General features: G+C 37.1%; 1 protein-coding gene across 3 annotated transcripts in view; it reads right to left on the reverse strand.

The window, feature by feature from the left end:
* IFT74 (intraflagellar transport 74) overlaps nt 1-19,996 on the reverse strand; it is a 99,440-nt gene that overhangs the window by 4,363 nt on the left and 75,081 nt on the right. For all 3 annotated transcript variants that reach the window (XM_065907882.1, XM_065907881.1, XM_065907883.1), the window contains 4 exons: nt 18,968-19,065; nt 18,352-18,478; nt 2,381-2,544; nt 1,254-1,379 (listed from right to left, as the gene is read on the reverse strand). In XM_065907882.1, the coding sequence (XP_065763954.1) occupies nt 1,254-1,379; nt 2,381-2,544; nt 18,352-18,478; nt 18,968-19,065 (515 nt within the window). The remainder of the gene's footprint in view (nt 1-1,253; nt 1,380-2,380; nt 2,545-18,351; nt 18,479-18,967; nt 19,066-19,996) is intronic.

A 19,996-nucleotide genomic window follows, 5' to 3' on the forward strand; every position in this document is an offset into this window, starting at 1 on the left:
TCAAAAAAAGAGCTTGAAAACATTTAAGTAAGAAAAGAAATGCTTAAAGACTGTATGCATAGAATGATTTCATTATTTGTAAGAACAATATAATTAAGGATGTATAACTGCAAAGGAAAAAAGTTTACAAGGATATTATACCAAAATGTTAATGATGGCTGTCTATCATGATCATGTTACCACGTGAAGAAAAAATTTAATGCATTTAGCATTAATAAATCATAGCTGCAAATTGTTAACATAGACTAATTTGATGTGAGAATAACCAACCTTTATCAGACCATAATAACTGATTTTGTCTATGACACGCATACTTCATTTAATCCACCAAAAAATACTTATTGAACACTTATCATGTGCCAACCATTAACACAGTGCTGGGGAGAAAGTGAGGGACAGAGACTAGGCTTCTGCCCTTCAATCTAGAAGACCTCAGACCTCGTTGAGGTAATTATCAGCAGGATGACGGATATGGAAAAAGGGTTTGCCTTTGCAACCTGAGTAAATCATCAGAAATGTAAATAAAGAAATTCAAGAATAGGACTGCTCTTCATAGCATCATTTGAACAGTTTTAAAATGAGAAATAACCAAAATGTCTTAACAATTTGGAACTGACTCAGTAAATTATGCTATAAAATTATGCTATATCCAAAGATTCAAATATTATATAGAATCATATTTTTAAAAATTTACTGACAAGGGAAAGTATAGTTAATAATGAAAAACAAGTTTCCAAATAATAGGTACAATATAGTACCACTTCTATAAATATACAGAAATAATGTATACTTATGTGTATGTATAAAGTGAATGTATTCATACCACATACATATAGACTAGAAATATCTATCCACATATGCATAAAATCATCTCTTCTGGGTGGTGTAATACTAGTCATTATGGCTCCTTTTCATTATCTGTGGCATTGATGTATTAGCAATGTTTATGCATTTAAAACACTTTACTTTTGATATTTTTAAAAGCTATTATCATAATGGCTGTGTCCAGAATAGTGCCACGCCTAGAGCTGGACTTCAACATAGGTTTATAGAAGGCAGGAAAGCAGGAGTAAACTCATTCTGAGTGGAGACTGTACAGAATCTAGCTATCTTCAAAGCCAGAAAATCTGGTAGGTAAACAAAGCCAATCAAAAAAAAGAAATGGGTTGCTTTGAGGGTGAAAATACAGATTAAGAGGCCATGCCAGATAATCTAAAACTAGAAACGAATTTCAGTCCTTTCTCCTTTTTTACCTGAGAATGTGTCTCGTTTTCTTGCAGCTGTGTTTTTAGTGTCTCACATTCTGTGTTTAGTTTCTCCGTTATTTTTTTAAAGGCATTTCTGCGAGTTGATAATACTGTTCTCTCCTGATGTAACTTCTAGATAGATCCAAATGGAAGTAAATAAAAGGTTTTAGCAGGTATCTAGTAAATCAATAAAAATAGCATTTGACTTAAATAATACCAATAATATTCTAATAAAATCCTACCAAGGCTAGAAAACCTGTTTGTAAAAATATTCGTCTAACTATAATAAGCTATATTGTGTTCGTGTTGTTTAGTCCTTAAGTTGTGTTCAACTCTCACAACCCCATAAACTGTAGCCCACAAGGCTTCTCTGTCCATGGGATTTCCAGGCAAGAGTACTGGAGTGGGTTGCCATTTCTTTCTCCAGGGGATCTTCCTGACCCAGGGATCGAACCTGAGTCTGGTGGGTCCTGACCGGTGGATTCTTTACTGCCGAGTCACTGAGGAAGTTCATAATAAGCCAAATTAATATTAACAATATAAATAATAACTTATCAGGGCTGCCTTACGTGTTTGTACTCCACCAGATTTACTTTGAATTAATGTAAATGGCAATGAAAAGCCACTGAGAAGTCTTAAGTAGAGAAATATCCTAATCAAATTTGCATTTACCAAAGTTTATATTTGTTGAAGGGCTTCCCAGGTAGTGAAGTGGAAAAGAACCTGCCTGACAATGCAGGAGATGAAAGAGATGCAACTTTGATCTCTGGGTTGGGAAGATCCCCTGGAGTAGGAAATGGCAACCTGCTATAGTATCTTACCTAGAAAATTGCATAGACAGAGGAGCCTGATGGTCTATAATCCATGGGGTCTTAAAGAGTCAGTAATGACTGAGGACACAATTATTATATTTGTTGAAGCACTCTATCCCTTGCTTTTCAATTTTTGTCTTTTGTTTTGAAATTTAAATCACTCTAAATTCCTACTTTGTATGTTAAACATTTTAATTTTTTCCTTATAAATCAAGTAATCAACTGAAAATAAACTTACAAAGTTTTAAAAACACACATATTATTAAATTTAATCAAGAAAAACAATTTGAATTACAATTTCATAGCATTGTTACCATTTACCTTTTTCTTTTCTTCACCTGATGATTTTAAAGCTGCCAAATCATTATATGTCTCCAGATCAGTAATCATTTGCTTAATTTTGTTTTTTAGAGACTGTTGTTCCTCAGTCATTTTACTTTCCAGAAGCTCCATTTTTTGTAGATCCAACTGTAGCCTCTGACTATCTGAAACGCAGGAAAATTCAAATGCCATACTTAATCGAAACTTTAGTTCTTTCCCGAAAGGAAATGAAATCACTAAAAATCATGGTTTACAAGAGTGTCTGCACCAGAAACATGTTCATTGTAACCATTAAGACAATATAAAATTTTAAAAAATTACTCACCCCCTAGGTAACCAACATAACCTGATATGTATTAATCACGTTTGTCTCCATATTCATATAAACATACAAGAACACATATAGTTCTTTTTCTTACTTCATAATTAACATATAAGATCAATATTCATTATTTTTAGTATGTGCATGACATTTATACACAGTTATGTGGGGGGGAAAAGCAAGTTATGAAACATTATAAGCAAAATTTTATAATTACATATACAGTCAGCTCTCATTATTTGTGCTAGTTATATTCTGTAAAATCATTGTACACAGAGTTAGCAAGCATTTAACTCCTATGGGAAATACAGAGTTAGTTTCCGTGAGCCTCTGACAATATTTTTATCAAGAAACTAACATAACTTTGTTTTATGTATATTTCTCTTAAAATATACTTTATTTAATATATATTATTAATTTGTTAAGACTGAACTAAAGGTCAACCACGTAGAGGCATACCTCTACAAAGCTTGTTCTAACAGACATATTTTCACTGTAAGGCATATCACAGCCTTCCACTTAGAAACACTTGTCAACACTTCAGCACTATACTTGGGGGCCATTTTAAAAAGCAAAAACATGAACAAAAATACATAAAAATGTGATTTAAAAAAGTGACATTAAATAATGTACCATGAAAAGAATGCTTTTAAGTATGTGAACTAAAGCAAGAGGCATGGTGTTGCCTTATTCAACCTCCACTGAGAACTTGAGCATTCAAATTTTTCACCTCTGCATGTGTTCACAAAGGACCATGGAAGTACTACAAATATGAATTTGGGGTTAAAAATTAATTTTAGTGAGAAAGCAAATTTACAAATACAGAATCCATGAATAATGATGACTGCATGTGTGTGTGTGTGTGTGTGTGTGTGTGTGTGTGTGTGTGTGTGTGTGTGTGTGTGTATGGGTGTGTGGTGTGTGTGTTTCTTTCTTTCAAAAGCATTGAGCATCTACTATGTGCCAGGAGCTGATGGAAATCAAGAAAGACACTGTTTTCACTCAAGAAGCTATATTCTAGGGGTTAAATTAGAAAATTAAAGAAGCATTTACAATAAACTGGATAACTACTATGAAAAGATTACAAGATACAGGATACTTTTTACTATAAAAAGATAAAGGATATTGGTCAAAAGAATTCTCTACAGCTATGCCTTTTAACTGTTGCCTTAAGCATTAGGAATCAGCCACACAAAGGAAAAAGTGAGCTTCCAGAGAAAATAATCATTATGTGCAAAAATGTCTAGAGGTAAGAAAGCACAGTATTTCTGAGCAAATAACGGACGTTTGGTATGCCTAGAACCCACAGTTTGAAATGGTTGGTGGTAGGAGATAAAATGGAAAAGTTGAGGATCAGTTCATGAAGGGCTTAAGTCAAGATAGGGAACTGGGACTTTATGCTAAGGGCTATGGCAAGTCATCAATGAGTTTCAAATGAGAGAGTGACATGGTTAAATTTTAGAAAGTTCATTCTGGTTGCCACATGGACAGTGAATTGAAACAGCATAACAGCATAGACATGGCACCTGAAGCTATGGGAGTGGTTGAAATCATCAAGAGAAAAGGATTCATGACTGCACTTACAAAAATACCAAATTTTAAAAGACTAAACATGAAGGATCCATATAGAATAAGAAGTGACCAAAGAAATAAAAGAAAAATCACAAGTCATGGGGAAAAAACATTTCAAGAATAAAGGAGTGGTTTGTAGTGCAGAATATTAGAGATTTTTTTTTTTTAAGATAGCAAAATATGTGTTGCATTTACTGACCAGGAGAACGTGGGTATATATCTCCTGAGAATAGATTTTTATAGAAAGAAATGGAACCAAGAATGAGATGATTTTAATAAATCTGGCTGTGAAACCTTTGAAAGAGAGGAATAGCTGGGCAGAGAACACTTGGGAAATGCTTTTTTCCCCCCAAGATGTGATAAAATACAGAAAAAAGACTAAAAGGATACCAAAATTTTAATAGTAATAAACTTTTAAGAGTAGGATTATATTTTTAATTTTTATTTATGCTTGCTTATATCTCCTAAATCTTCTATAATGACTATGAATTACATTTATAACCAGAAAACAGTATTTTAAAAACTTCCATCTCATAGAATTGAATATTAATAATACCGACCTTCTCTATTTCAGAGACTTAACTTTGCGATGTTGGCTTTAAAAGTCTCCTTTTTAAAGGGAAAAGAAAGGTATAAAAGGAAACCAATATTACTGAGAACCTGGAACATGCCTGGTTTTATATATTATCTGATTTACTTTTCATAACAGCCCTGAGATGAGGTGGAGGGAGTAAATGTTATTATAAGGAAACTACTGAAGGCAAAAGGAGAAAGGGGCGGTAGAGGATGAGCATCACCATCAATGGACATGAATTTGAGCAAATTTCTGGAGATATTGGAGGACAGGGGATACAGTCCATTGGGATGCAAAGAGTCAGATATGAGTTAGCTACTGAATAACAACAAAAAGCTTAGATAGGTAACTGCCCAAGGTCAACAACCAGTCAAGTTTTGGTGCTGAGTGATACTATGATCATCTTTATGAAATATTCATTTTTAAGATAAAAGATATCACTTTATGACTCAAAACACCTGTATGAGCTACAGTGAGCTATGGAAAGAGGAACAGTAATACCTGATTAATTTGCTATTTCAGGCTTCTTTCCCCAGGCATCATCCATTGTTCTGGCAATCTTATTCCAGCTAACTAAAAAATAGATACTAAAATGGAACTGAAATATATGTCCTATATATCAAGATGAAGAAATCTGAATTCAAACCTGCCTTAGCCAGTTTCCTCTCTCCTGTACTGCCAGAGACTGGCATGGGAATAATCTGATACATACTATAGTTACGTATTTGCAGAGGCATACAGTGATACAGTTTCATTTTAGAATACTTTATCTTTCAGTTCAGTTCGGTCGCTCATCGTGTCCGACTCTTTGCGACTCCATGAATCACAGCACGCCAGGCATCCCTGTCCATCACCAACTCCCAGAGTTTACTCAAATCCATGTCCATCGAGTCAGTGATGTCATCCAGCCATCTCATCCTCTGTCGTTCCCTTCTCCTCCTACCCCCAATCCCTCCCAGCATCAGGGTCTTTTCCAATCAGTCAGCTCTTCGCATGAGGTGGCCAAATACTGGAGTTTCAACTTCAGCATCCATCCTTCCAGTGAACACACAGGACTGATCTTTAGGATGGACTGATTGGATCTCCTTGCAGTCCAAGGGACTCTCAAGAGTCTTCTCCAACACCACAGTTCAAAAGCATCAATTTTTCGGCGCTCAGCTTTCTTCACAGTCCAACTCTCACATCCATACATGACCACTGGAAAAACCATAGCCTTGACCAGACGGACCTTTGTTGGCAAAGTAATGTCTCTGCTTTTTAATATGCTGTCTAGGTTGGTCATAACTTTCCTTCCAAGGAGCAAGCATCTTTTAATTTCATGGCTGCAATCTAAGTGATTTTGGAGCCCAAGAAAATAAAGTCTGACACTTGTTTCCACTGTCTCCCCATCTACTTTCCATGAAGTGATGGAACCAGATGCCATGATCTTAGTTTTCTGAATGTTAAGCTTTAAGCCAACTTTTTCACTCTCCTCTTTCACTTTCATCAACAGGCTTTTTAGTTCTTCTTTACTTTCTGCCATAAGGGTGGTGTCATCTGCATATCTGAGGTTAACCTTGATATTGATATTTCTCCCAGCAATCTTGATTCCAGCTTGTGCTTCATCCAGCCCGGCATTTCCCATCATGTACCCGGCATATAAGTTAAATAAGCAAGGTGACAATATACAGCCTTGATGTATTCCTTTTCCTATTGGGAACCAGTCTGTTGTTCCATGTCCAGTTCTAACTGTTGCTTCCTGACCTGCATACAGGTTTCTCAAGAGGCAGGTCAGGTGGTCTGGTAGTCCCATCTCTTTCAGAATTTTCCACAGTTTATTGTGATCCACACAGTCGAAGGCTTTGGCATAGTCAATAAAGCAGAAATAGATGTTTTTCTGGAACTCTTGCTTTTTCGATGATCCAGCGGATGTTGGCAATTTGATCTCTGGTTCCTCTGCCTTTTCTAAAACCAGCTTGAACATCTGCAAGTTCATCTTTACTTTTCCTCTATTTTAAGGTAGGGATATGAATACCCCCCAAAATATAGTGGTATTTCAGAGCTGTTGTTCAGTCACTCAGTCATGTCCGACTCTTTGCAGCCCTATGGACTGCAGCATGCCAGACTTCCCTGTCCTTCACCATCTCCCGGAGTTTGCTAAAACTCATGTCCATTGAGTTGGAGATGCCATCCAACCATCTCGTCCTCTGCTGTCCCCTTTTCCTGTCTTCAATCTTTCCCAGCATCAGGGTCTTTTCCAGTGAGTTGGCTCTTCGTATCAAGTGGCCAAAGAATTGGAGTTTCAGCTTCAGCATCAGTCCTTCCAATGAATATTCAGGACTGATTTCCTTTAGGATTGACTGTTTTCATCTCCTTGCAGTCCAAGGGACTCTCGAGTCTTCTCCAACACCACAGCTCAAAAGCATCAATCCTTCAGCACTCAGCCTTCTTTATGATCCAACTCTCACATCCATACATGACTCCTGGAAAAACCATAGCTTTGACTAGACGGACCTTTGTCAGTAAAGTAATGTCTCTGCTTTTTAATACACTATAGTATAGGTTTGTCATAGCTTTTCTTCCAAGGAGCAAGTTTAACTTCATGGCTAGAGTCACCATCTGCAGTGATTTTGGAGCCCAAGAAAATAGTCTGTCACTGTTTCCACTGTTTCCCCATCTATTTGACATGAAGTGATGAGACTGAATGCCATGATCTTTGTTTTTTGAATGTTGAGTTTTAAGCCAGCTTTTCCCCTTCCCTCTTTCACCTTCATCAAGAGGCTCTTTAAATCCTCTTCTCTTTGTGCCATAAGGGTGGTGTCATCTGCGTATTCGAGGCTACTGATATTTCTCCCGGCAATCTTGATTCCAGTTTGTCCTTCATCCAGCCTGGCATTTCACATGATGTACTCTGCATGGAAGTTAAATAAGCAGAATGACTATACACAGTCTTGACATACTCCTTTTCCAATTTGGAATCAGTAAGTTGGTCCATGTCTGGTTCTAAATATTGCCTCTTGACCTGCAAACAGTTTCTTAGAAAGTAAGCAAGGTGGTCTGGTATTCCCATTTCTTGAAGAATTTTTCAGTTTGTTGTGATCCACACAAAGGCTTTATTTAGCATACGGAATGAAGCAGAAGTAGATATTTTTCTAGAATTCTCTTACTTTTTCTATGACCCAACAGATATTAGCAATTTGATCTCTGGTTCCTCTGCCTTTTCTAAATCCAGCTTGTACATATGGAAGTTCTCAGTTCATATACTGTTGAAGCCTAGTTTGTAGGATTTTGACCATTACTTTGCCAGCATGTGAAATGAATGTAATTGTGCAGTAGTTTGAATATTCTTCAGCACTGCCCTTCCTTGGGATTGGTTATTTCAGAATGTCAAAAGCCAAACACAACATCTTCCTAAAAATAATTATATTTAGGGACAGAAGATTTTTATATTAAAAGTAACATATTTCAGAGTAAAATACAAAATTCAGAATGTCTGAGAAGTATCATTCCCTGTATATACATATTATTTTTCTCTGGCTCCTTTTATTTTTTACTCTTTATTGTTGCATTTCAGCAGTCATGATGATGTGCTTAGGTGAGTAGTTTTTATATTAACTCTGGGGTTTGAAGAGCTTCTTCAGTTCAGTTCAGTTCAGTTGCTCTGTCGTGTCCAACTCTTTGCGATCCCATGAACTGCAGAATGTCAGGCCTCCCTGTCCATCACCAACTCCTGGAATTTACCCAAAGCTCATGTCCATTGAGTCGGTGATGCCATCCAACCATATCATCCTCTATCGTCCCCTCCTTCACCTGCCCTCAATCTTTCCCAGCATCGGGGTCTTTTCAGCTGAGTCAGCTCTTCGCATCAGGTGGCCAAAGTATTGGAGTTTCAGCTTCAACATCAGTCCTTCCAATGAACACCCAGAACTCATCTCCTTTAGGATGGACTGGCTGAATCTCCTTGCAGTCCAAGGGATTCTCAAGAGTCTTCTCCAACACCACAGTTCAAAAGCATCAATTCTTCTGCGCTCAGCTTTCTTTATAGTCCAACTCTCACATCCATACATGACTACTTGAAAACCATAGCCTTGACTACATGGACCATTGTTGACAAAGTAATATCTCTCTTTTTAATATGCTACATAGGTTGGTCATAACTTTCTTTCCAGGGAGTAAGCGTCTTTTAATTTCATGGCTGAAATAACCATCTACAGTGATCTTGGAGCCCCAAAAAATAAAGTCTGACATTGTTTCCACTGTTTACCCATCTATTTCCCATGAAGTGATGGGACCAGGTGCCAGGATCTTAGTTTTCTGAATGTTAAGCTTTAAGGCAACTTTTTCACTCTTCTCTTTCACTTTCATCAAGAGGCTTTTTAGTTCCTCTTCACTTTCTGCCATAAGGGTGGTGTCATTTGCATATCTGAGGTTATTGATATTTCTACCGGCAATCTTGATTCCAGCTTGGGCTTCTTCCAGCCCAGCGTTTCTCATGATGTACTCTGCATATAAGTTAAATAAGCAGGGTGACAATATACAGCCTTGATGTATTCCTTTTCCTGTTTGGAACCAGTCTGTTGTTCCATGTCCAGTTCTAATTGTTGCTTCCTGATCTAGGTCTGTAAAATTTTTTTCATCAAATTCAGAAAAATTTCAGCCATTATTCCACCTACCTTTTCTCCCCCATTTTCTGTCCCTTTTTTCTTTCTGGGACTCCAAATACATGTAAGTTAGACTGCTTGAAATTTTCGCACAGATCATGTAGGCTCTACTCTATTTTTTTCCTTATTCAGGTTAGTTAATTTCTATTTATTTATCTTTTAAGTTCACTGATTCTCTTTTCCTATTGTCTTCTGTATTCTGTTATGATCAGTAAATTTTTCATTTTAGTTATATTTTCAACTCTAGAATTTGCAGTTGGTTTTTTGTTGTTGTTGTTATATTCATTGCTCTGTGGGATTCTCCATCTGTTCATTTATTATGATTTTATTTTCCTTCAAGCCCTTAAACATGCTTGTAACTTTTAAAGTCCTTTTCATTTTAATTTCTGGATTATCTCAGGTTCAGTATATAGTGACTGCTTTTCCTCTTAACTCACAGTTTCTTCTTTCTTTACATTACTAAATTTTTATGGTATAATGGACATTTTAAATGATGTTAGAGACTCCATATTCTGCTCCTTTGATGAGTGTTGATTTATATTATAAATGAACAATTAAGTTTGCTGAACTAAATAAAACTCTAAACTTTTCTCCTTTGGAGTGCATCGCATCTGAAATCTCTGTATTCAGTTCTTTCAAATTCTGCTTTTTCCTAGGTCCCATAAAGTCTACTCTATACATATACATTTCAGTAGCCAGATAAGTATCTGGTTAGCGTTTATATACAGATTTTTGGAACTTCTTACCAGGATATCTCTCTTATACAGGGCAGGCAATGGGTAAGTAAGTTGGTTTTTTCATGTAAGATTTATCCAAATTTCCTTGGAATTAATTTTTATTATCTATACAGATTCCCTAATAGAAAAATCAAATACGAAGCTGCTATTAAACCTTTCTCTACTACCTAAAAAATCAGAAAGATTAAAATATACCCGGAAGATGACATAATAATAAAAATATGTTCAAGAACTGAGTGACTGATAGCTTATTATTATGACAAAATCACACAGGATATTAAATATCAAACAGTAAAAAAAAAAAAAAAAGCTTCAGAAGACATTGATTTAAGAAATAAGAAAGACGGTTGTTACCAACCAAATTTGTCCTAAGTTGCTATAATTAAATGTGAACATTTCCTCTGTTCCTTTAAAGAATCTAAAGGCTCAACAATATTGACATATGTTATTTTATAAGATATACATGGACTTAAGTGTTGTTGAGAGACCTTTTGTTTTGTTGGATTCATATTCTACTAGGGTTGGAAATAGTGATGAGAATCAAAGCACTGAATCAAAGTCACTGAGGCTTATGGTGTTTCAATGCTCCAAATAGGAAATGTACTTTGTATATTTTGACTGTTCAGTAAAAAGCTACATGAGTCTAACTACAAGTTTAATTTAAAGATATATTAGGGATATACATTTTAAAACTACATATACTGCTTTTCCTAGAGAAAGGGAGAAAATCGCTGGTTGGTATAAAGTTTATCTTCCTTTAACAGCAGGTCCCCATGAAAAGCTAAAACCTTCTCCAAGAGAAGAGACAGGAAGAGGATGCAGACTAGTTCCTTCTGATATGCTATGAAGTTGAAAAGTTTACCAAGCAGTGTGTACATAGTAGCAAAATCTCAGAAGGAGCCACTTTGACCTGGGGAAATGTTCCTGAAATATTCTGCCATCAGTGCATTTGTTTATTCTCTGGAGTTTCCTTTCCAAAAATATAAATAAAAACTATTGCTGACAGGTTTCTTGCCCCTTCACTCATGCAGTTTATCAGTGTTTCTTAATCTTTTTTTTTCCATTGTTGTCCCCCAAAGGAGCTGTTTGTAGACTACTGTTTTCCGAGTCACCTCCCATGAAGTTTTTATATTATAGATGTATATCTGTTTATGTACAATGACCCTTTGGAGGAACACAAACCATTATAATTAGTGTCTAAAATTTTTTTTCACCCTCCTCCCAAGAAGTAATTTTCCCCCTGGGGAGTGATTTTCCCCATTAAGAAACATAGAGTACACTAAGAAAATTAGGTAGGTGAGTTCCAATCATAAGTTCAAGGGCCAAAGGAAGGCAGTTCACAAAAGGGGGATATAAAATCCATTATCTCTGAAAGATGAATCATAATATTCTAAACCTCTTACGGTGATCTCCAGATAGAAGTTTCTTATGGGGGATGGTGTTAAGGAACTATAAGAAAAACAGTGTATATGCATGGCTTAAATGAACACTTGAAAACACCTGAGGACAATACTGCTCTATTAATGTCTAGAATGGATAACCAACAAGGACCTACTGCACAGCACACGGAACGTTGCTCAGAGTCTGTGGCAGCCTGGATGGGAGGGGGGTTAGGGGAGAATGGGTACACGTGTCTGTATGGCTGAGTTCCTTCTCTGTTCACCTGAAACTACCACACCATTGTTAACTGGCTACACCCCAATACAAAAAAGGAAGTTTTTTAAAAAACTAACTGAGCACAGAAAATGAAATTAACTGTAGGGGTCAGATAATTCAAGCGTTAAAAGGGAAAATTTCAATAAAATCCTTATCAGAGTAATAAACTGAATTTTTATCTCCACTGAAACTAGTTCTCATTTTTTTATTAACTAGGCTTTTCAAAGACATATAAATACAAAATAGAAAAATATAAAAGGAATACAAGGTTCTGATTATTGAATTCATTTGCTAGTTTGGATATTTACCCTTTAAAAATGTATGTTTCTTATACAAAGATAGCTTAAAGGAGGCAAAAACTTGTTGAATTAATACTGAACTTAGACAATGAAAAATTTTAAACTATGGCCTAAAACACAAAATAGAAGTTTCTTAGATGAAATAATTAAACATAAAATACTTCAGCTTATAGAAAAAAGAAAATAAAGTTGTAACAATATTCATAGTTGTATACATCCAAAATAGTTGAAAAGACAATTGTGAAGAGAGATTTGCATACTCATGTTCACTGAAGTATGATTCACAATAGCCTCGAGGTAGAAACAACCTGAATGACAACAAATGAATGAATGAGGAAAACATGGCAGCTACCACAGCTCAGAACATTTCTCAGCCTTCAAAAAAAGGAAACCTGTCACATGTCACAACATAGATGAACTCTGAGAAACATCATGGTAAGTGAACTAAACCAGTATCAAAAAGTCAAATATTGCATGATACCACTTGTAAGAGGTGTTTAACATAATAATAGAATGCAGACTATGGTTAGCTGGGGCTCAGGAGGAGGAGGAAATGGGGAGCTGCTGTTCAATGGGTATAAATACCACTTTTGCAAGATGAATATGTTCAGATATCGGTCACATAACAATGTACAGATAATTTACTATACTGTACACTTACAGATGCACTTACTCTTACTTAGGATGGTAAATTTTATGTGCTTTTTACACTGGGTTAAACAAAATGTATTATTAACAATCACCTGTCCCTTTTTTGCTTTGAAATGTAAATCATGTATGTGGCTAGCACCACATTTCTTTCGGACAGTGCTGCTCTAATCTCTTGTTAGTCATAATGACTCAAACTAATTATAATGAAAACATTGCCACCTGCAGGACCTCTCCTAATTACCCAAGACCAGAGGGATACCAGCCCTGTGTACCTCCCTTGCTCTTTATGCTTATATCAAAGTATAGTTTCATAATATTTCAATTGTTTGTCATTCTACCAGATTGAACAAAGTTTCTTGAAGAAATAGACTGGATTTTAAAAAAAAATCTCTGTTGCTATTGTTCAGTTGCTCAGTTGGGTCTGACTCTTTGCAACCCCATGGTCTGTAGTATTCCAGACTTCCCTGTCCTTCACTACTTCCCGGAATTTGCTCAAATTCATGTCCATTGAGTTGGTGATACCATCGAACCATCTCATCCTCTGTCATCCCCTTCTCCTCCTGCTTTTAACGCCAACATCAGGATATTTTTCAATAACTTGGCCCTTCACATCAGGTGGCCAAAGAATTGGAGCTTCAGCTTCACCATCAGTCCTTCCAGTGAATACTGAGGGTTGATTTCCTTTAGGATTGACTGATTTGATCGCCTTGTTGTCCAAGGAACTCATTAGAGTCTTCTCCAGCACTATACTTCAAAGGCATTGATTCTTTGGCACTTTGCCTTTTTTATTGTCTAGCTCTCACATCCATACATGACTACTGGAAAAGCCATAGCTTTGACTAGACAGACCTTAGTTGGCAAACTAGTCTCTGCTTTTTAACACTGTGTCTGGGTTCAGTTCAGTTCAGTCGCTCAGTCATGTCTGACTCTTTGCGACTCCATGAATCGCAGCACACCAGGCCTCTCTGTCCATCACCAACTCCCGGAGTTTACTCAAACTCATGTCCATCGAGTCAGTGACGCCATCCAGCCATCTCATCCTCTGTCATCCCCTTCTCCTCCTACCCCCAATCCTTCCCAGCAACAGGGTCTTTTCCAATGAGTCAACTCTTCACAGGAGGTGGCCAAATATTGAGTTTCAGCTTCAGCGTGAGTCCTTCCAATGAATACCCAGGACTGACCTCCTCTATGATGGACTGGTTGGATCTCCTTGAAGTCCAACGGACTCTCAAGAGTCCTCTCCAACACCACAGTTCAAAAGCATCAATTTTTCGAAGCCCAGTTTTCTTCACAGTCCAACTCTCATATCCATACGTGACTACTGGAAAAACCATAGCCTTGACTAGATGGACCTTTGTTAGCAAAGTAATGTCTCTGCCTTTTAATATGCAGTCTGCGTTGGTCAAAACTTTTCTTCCAAGGAATAAGCATCTTTTAACTTCATGGCTGCAATCACCATCTGCAGTGATTTTGGAGCCCCCAAAAATAAAGTCTGTCACTGTTTCCACTGTTTCCCCAACTATTTCCCATGAAGTGATGGGACCAGATGCCATGATCCTAGTTTTCTGAATGTTGAGCTTTGAGCCAACTTTTTCACTCTCCTCTTTCACTTTCATCAAGAGGCTTTTTAGTTCCTCTTCACTTTTTGCCATAAGGGTGGTGTCATCTGCATATCTGAGGTTACTGATATTTCTCCCAGCAATCTTGATTCCAGCTTGTGCTTCTTCCAGCCCAGCGTTTCTCATGATGTACGCTGCATATAAGTTAAACAAGCAGGGTGACAATATACAGCCTTGACGTACTCCTTAACCAGTCTGTTGTTCCATGTACAGTTCTAACTGTTGCTTCCTGATCTACACATAGGTTTCTCAAGAGGCAGGTCAGGTGGTCTGGTATGCCATTACTTTCAGAATTTTCCACAGTTTATTGTGATCCACATAGTCAAAGGCTTTCACATAGTTAGTAAAGCAGAAATAGATGCTTTTCTGGAACTCTCTTGCTTTTTCGATGATCCAGAGGATGTTGGCAATTTGATGTCTGGTTCCTCTGCCTTTTCTAAAACCAGCTTGAACATCTGGAAGTTAACGGTTCATGTATTGCTGAAGCCTGGCTTGGAGAATTTTGAGCACTACTTTACTAGCCTGTGAGATGAGTGCAGTTATGTGGTAGTCTGAGCATTCTTTGCATAGCCTTTCTTTGGGATTGGAATGAAAATTGACCTTTTCCAGTCCTGTGGCCACTGCTGACTTTTCCAAATTTGCTGCCATATTGAGTGCAGCACTTTCACAGCATCATCTTTCAGGATTTGAAATAGCTCAACTGGAATTCCATCACCTCCACTAGCTTTGTTTGCAGTGATGCTCTCTAAGGCCCACTGACTTCACATTTCCAGGATGTCTGGCTCTAGGTGAGTGAACACACCATTGTGATTATCTGGGTCATGAAGATCTTTTTTGTACAGTTCTTCTGTGTATTCTTGCCACCTCTTCTTAATATCTTCTGCTTCTGTTAGGTCCCTACCATTTCTGTCCTTTATCGAACCCATCTTTGCATGAAATGTTCCCTTGGTATCTCTAATTTTCTTGAAGAAATCTCTAGTCTTTCCCATTCTATTGCTTTCCTCTATTTCTTTGCACTGATCACTGAGAAGGCTTTCTTATCTCTCCTTGCTATTCTTTGGAACTCTGCATTCAACTGGGAATATCTTTCCTTTTCTCCTTTGCTTTTTGCTTCTCTTCTTTTCACAGCTATTTGTAAGGCCTCCTCAGACAACCATTTTGCCTTTTTGCATTTCTTTTCCATGGGGATGGTCTTGATCCCTGTCTCCTGTACAATGTCACGAACCTCCGTCCATAGTTCATCAGGCACTCTGTCTATCAGATCTAGTCCCTTAAATCTATTTCTCACTTCCACTGTATAGTCATAAGGGATTTGACTTAGGTCATACCTGAATGGTCTAGTGGTTTTCCCTACTTTCTTCAATTTAAGTCTGAATTTGGCAATAAGGAGTTCATGATCTGAGCCACAGTCAGCTCCTGGTCTTGTTTTTGCTGACTGTATACAGCTTCTCCATCTTTGGCTGCAACAAATATAATCAATCTGATTTCGGTGTTGACCATCTGTGATGTCCATGTGTAGAGTCTTCCCTTCTGTTGTTGGAAGAGGGTGTTTGCTATGACCAGTGCGTTCTCTTGGCAAAACTCTATTAGCCTTTGCCCTGCTTCATTCCATACTCCAAGACCAAATTTGCCTGTTATTCCAGGTGTTTCTTGACTTCCTACTTTTTCATTCCAGTCCCCTATATTGAAAAGGACATCTTTTTGGGTGGTAGTTCTAAAAGGTCTTGTAGGTTTTCATAGAACCATTCAACTTCAGCTTCTTCAGCATTACTGGTTGGTGCATAGGCTTGGATTACCATGTTATTGAATGGTTTGCCTCGGAAACGAACAGAGATCATCCTGTCATTTTTGAGATTGCATCCAAGTACTGCATTTTGGACTCTTTTGTTGACTATGATGGCTACTCCATTTCTTCTAAGGCATTCCTGCCCACAGTGGTAGATATAATGGTCATCTGAGTTACATTCACCCATTCCTGTCCATTTTAGTTTGCTGATTCCTAGAATGCTGACATTCACTCTTGCCATCTCCTGTTTGACCACTTCCAATTTGCTTTGACTCATGGACCTGACATTCCAGGTTCCTATGTAATATTGCTCTTTACAGCATCGGACCTTGCTTCTATCACCAGTCACATTCACAAATGGGTATTGTTTTTGCTTTGGCTCCATCCCTTCATTCTTTCTGGAGTTATTTCTCCACTGATCTCCAGTAACATATTGGGCACCTACGACCTGTGGCATTCCTCTTTCAGTGTCCTATCATTTTGCCTTTTCATACTGTTCATGGGGTTCTCAAGGCAAGAATACTGAAGTGCTTTGCCATTCCCTTCTCCAGTGGATTAGAAGATTAACTGTCTGGGTTAGTCATAGCTTTTCTTCCAAGGAGCAACTGTCTTTTAATCAAATGGTTGCAGTTGCCATCCACAGCGATTTTAGAGCCCAAGAGAATAAAGTCTATCACTGTTTCCATTGTTTCCCCATCTATGTGACATGAAGTGATGGAACCAAATGCCATGATCTTCATTTTTTGAAAGCTGAGTGTTAAGCCAGCTTTTTCCCTCTCCTCTTTTACCTTCAACAAGAGGTTCTTTAGTTCCCCTTTGCTTTCTGTCATTAGAGTGGTGTCATTTGCATATCTGAGATTATTGATATTTCTCCCTGCAATCTTGATTCCAGCGTGTGCTTCATCCAGCCTGACATTTCGCATGATGTACTCTGCATAATAGTTAAATAAGCAGGGTGACAATATACAGCCTTGATGTACTCCTTTCCCAATTTAGAACCAGTCTGTTGCTCCACGTCAAGTTCTAACTATTGCTTCTTGACCTGCATACAGGTTTCTTAGGAGGCAGGTAAGGTAGTTTGGTATTCCCATCTCTTTAAGAATATTTCATAGTTTGCTGTGATCCACACAGTCAATGGCTTTAGCATATTAATGAAGAAGTAGATGTCTTTCTGGAATTCTCCTGCTTTTCCTGTGTTGTGCTGTGCTTAGTCATCCAGTTGTGTCTGACTCTTTGTGACCCTATGGACCATAGCCCACCAGGCTCCTCTGTCCAGGGGGATTCTCCAAGCAAGAATACTGGAATGGATGCCATGGCCTCCTCCAGGGGATCTTCCCAACCCAGGGATTGAACCCAGGTCTCCTACATTGCAGGTGGATGCTTTACCGTCTGAGCGACCAGAAAAGTCCATGCATATGGAGTGGGCAGACTATCCCTTTTTCAGGGATCTTCCCAAGCCAGGAATGGAATCAGGGTCTCCTGCATTTGAACCAATGGATGTTGGCAATTTGATCTCTGGTTCCTCTGCCTTTTCTAAATCCAGCTTGAACATCTGGAATTTCTCGGTTCACATAATTTTGAAGCCTAGCCTGAAGGATTTTGAGCATTACCTTGCTGCCATGTGAATTAATGCAATTGTGCAGTAGTTTGAACATTTTTTGGCATTGCCCTTCTTTGGGATTGGAATGAAAAGTGACCTTTTCCAGTCCTGTGGCCACTGCTTTGTTTTCCAAATTTGCTCACCTAGAAAAACACAATGGTCTTATCACTCACCTAGAGCCAGACATCTGGAGTATGAAGTCAAACAAAGCTAGCAGAAGTGAAGGAATTCCAGCTGAGCCATTTCAAGTCCTAAAAATCTCCGTATACCCAAATTATAGCAAAGACACAGAGGAAATATTCAATAAATGTTAAATGAATGAGAATATGCCAAAGAATTACTATGAAGTAGATACAAAAAGTCACACAAAATTCTGAGCCTATGAATGGCTGCAGCAATAGGCAATCATAAATTATATCCTCAGTCTTTAAAAAAAATCAAAGAGAATAAGAGATTTTTAAAGTTTCAATTTGTTAACAGAAAAAAAAGGACATTAAAATCTAGTGTTTTCTCACCTGAAGTCAGATTCCTAGCTGTACTCTGTGATTTCTGCATTTCAGTAGATTTAAAATTGAGATCATCCTGCATCATCTTCAGCTCTTGATTGGTGATAGAGGATATCTGTTTCATACGATTTATATTCTATATTTGCAGAGACATAAAAGTGGAAAAAATTCCATTGATTTAACTTTCCAATAAAACTTAAAAATTCTGCTAAAGGACTGGATGTTTTGAAAGGGAGTTCTTTTTTGAAATATATCATTCATTACGTATATATATTTTATAAAAGAATACATGATATTCAAAGTCAGATTTCTCAGTAAGGAGAGGTTAAATTAAAATTCAGAATTGTTTCTTTTAATTTGCTTTGTTTCACTGTAGAAAGATTCAACTATACTATTATAGGAACTAACTGGTTTTTCAAACACTTAGGATATTGAGAAGAGATCGTGTATCTCTCTCCTATGGTACCACACAGCAGTGGCTGCTCAGTGAATATCTCTGAGGAATCGAGATATCCATCAGGTCCCGTGCTCTTACACAACAGTGAGTATTTGCGGTTTCTGAGTTGCATTTATAAGGAACCACAGTAAAAATAGTGAGGCAGTAAGATCAGCACATGGCACTTACTCGACTACTGTGCTCCAAAAGCGAAACAATGTTGGCTTCTATCTGTGCCTTCCTTTCCAGTTCCTGGTTCTTAGATTCCTCAAAAGTCTCAATAAAAGCTGTCGAGTGAAAAATATGATGAAAGGCTACTGTTGATATAAGCTCTGATTTGTAGGCCTGAGGTGTACTTTTTAGAAGTTCAAAGCAAATTTTTAACTATCACTTTAATTTTTTAACGCAAGGGTAATTAAATTACTCAATAAGAACATTTCTACATACTTTCAAACTTTTAAAGTTTAACTAGTATGATCTTAATACAAGTACACTAATTATTTATAAATGCAGGCTCAGAAGCAACAGCTGATTAAGATGGAGATAAGAAAAATTCCTATGGTTTTACACTAGGATCTCATTGATACAGCTGCAATTATTAACATCTATAATTGGCCACTAACTTTACTTCTGAAAATACTACTATACCTTTTTTACCTGAAAACTGAGCATTTTCGTTGTAATGCCAAAATAGTCTCAATTAAATAAGTTTAGTGATTTATTCAGAATATAAATAAATATTCTAAGAAACCATTCTTTTCCTTCACTAATATAGAATTAGTATATAATTTGCTCTTATTTACATTCTTAAAATATTTCTATGGATCTTCCAAAAATTAACTTAATATAATTTTACTATATGCATGAAACAACAAATTAATTTTGAGGTAATTTTTGGTACTTGTTGAGATTTTTAAAGTAGTCTTGGGATATTGTTAAACCAGAGTTGGCCATTACTGATTTATAACATGATTCTATGAAGGTAACAACTGATATCAGACTTATAAAAATGTCAAATTATAGAAAAATGATAATTTAAAAGAGACTAGTAATCATTAATATAGTCAATTTTTATAAACTTTTGAATGTACAACATAAGTTAAAGTGAACATCTATTTACAAAGTTAAAATTCAGATTTTTTTTTTTTTTAAGTGAATGAGATGCCACCAGCCCAGGCTGGATGCATGAGACAAGTGCTCAGGGATGGTGCACTGGGA

The sequence above is a fragment of the Muntiacus reevesi genome, chromosome 17, assembly GCF_963930625.1.
Source record: "Muntiacus reevesi chromosome 17, mMunRee1.1, whole genome shotgun sequence".
Lineage (NCBI taxonomy): Eukaryota > Metazoa > Chordata > Mammalia > Artiodactyla > Cervidae > Muntiacus > Muntiacus reevesi.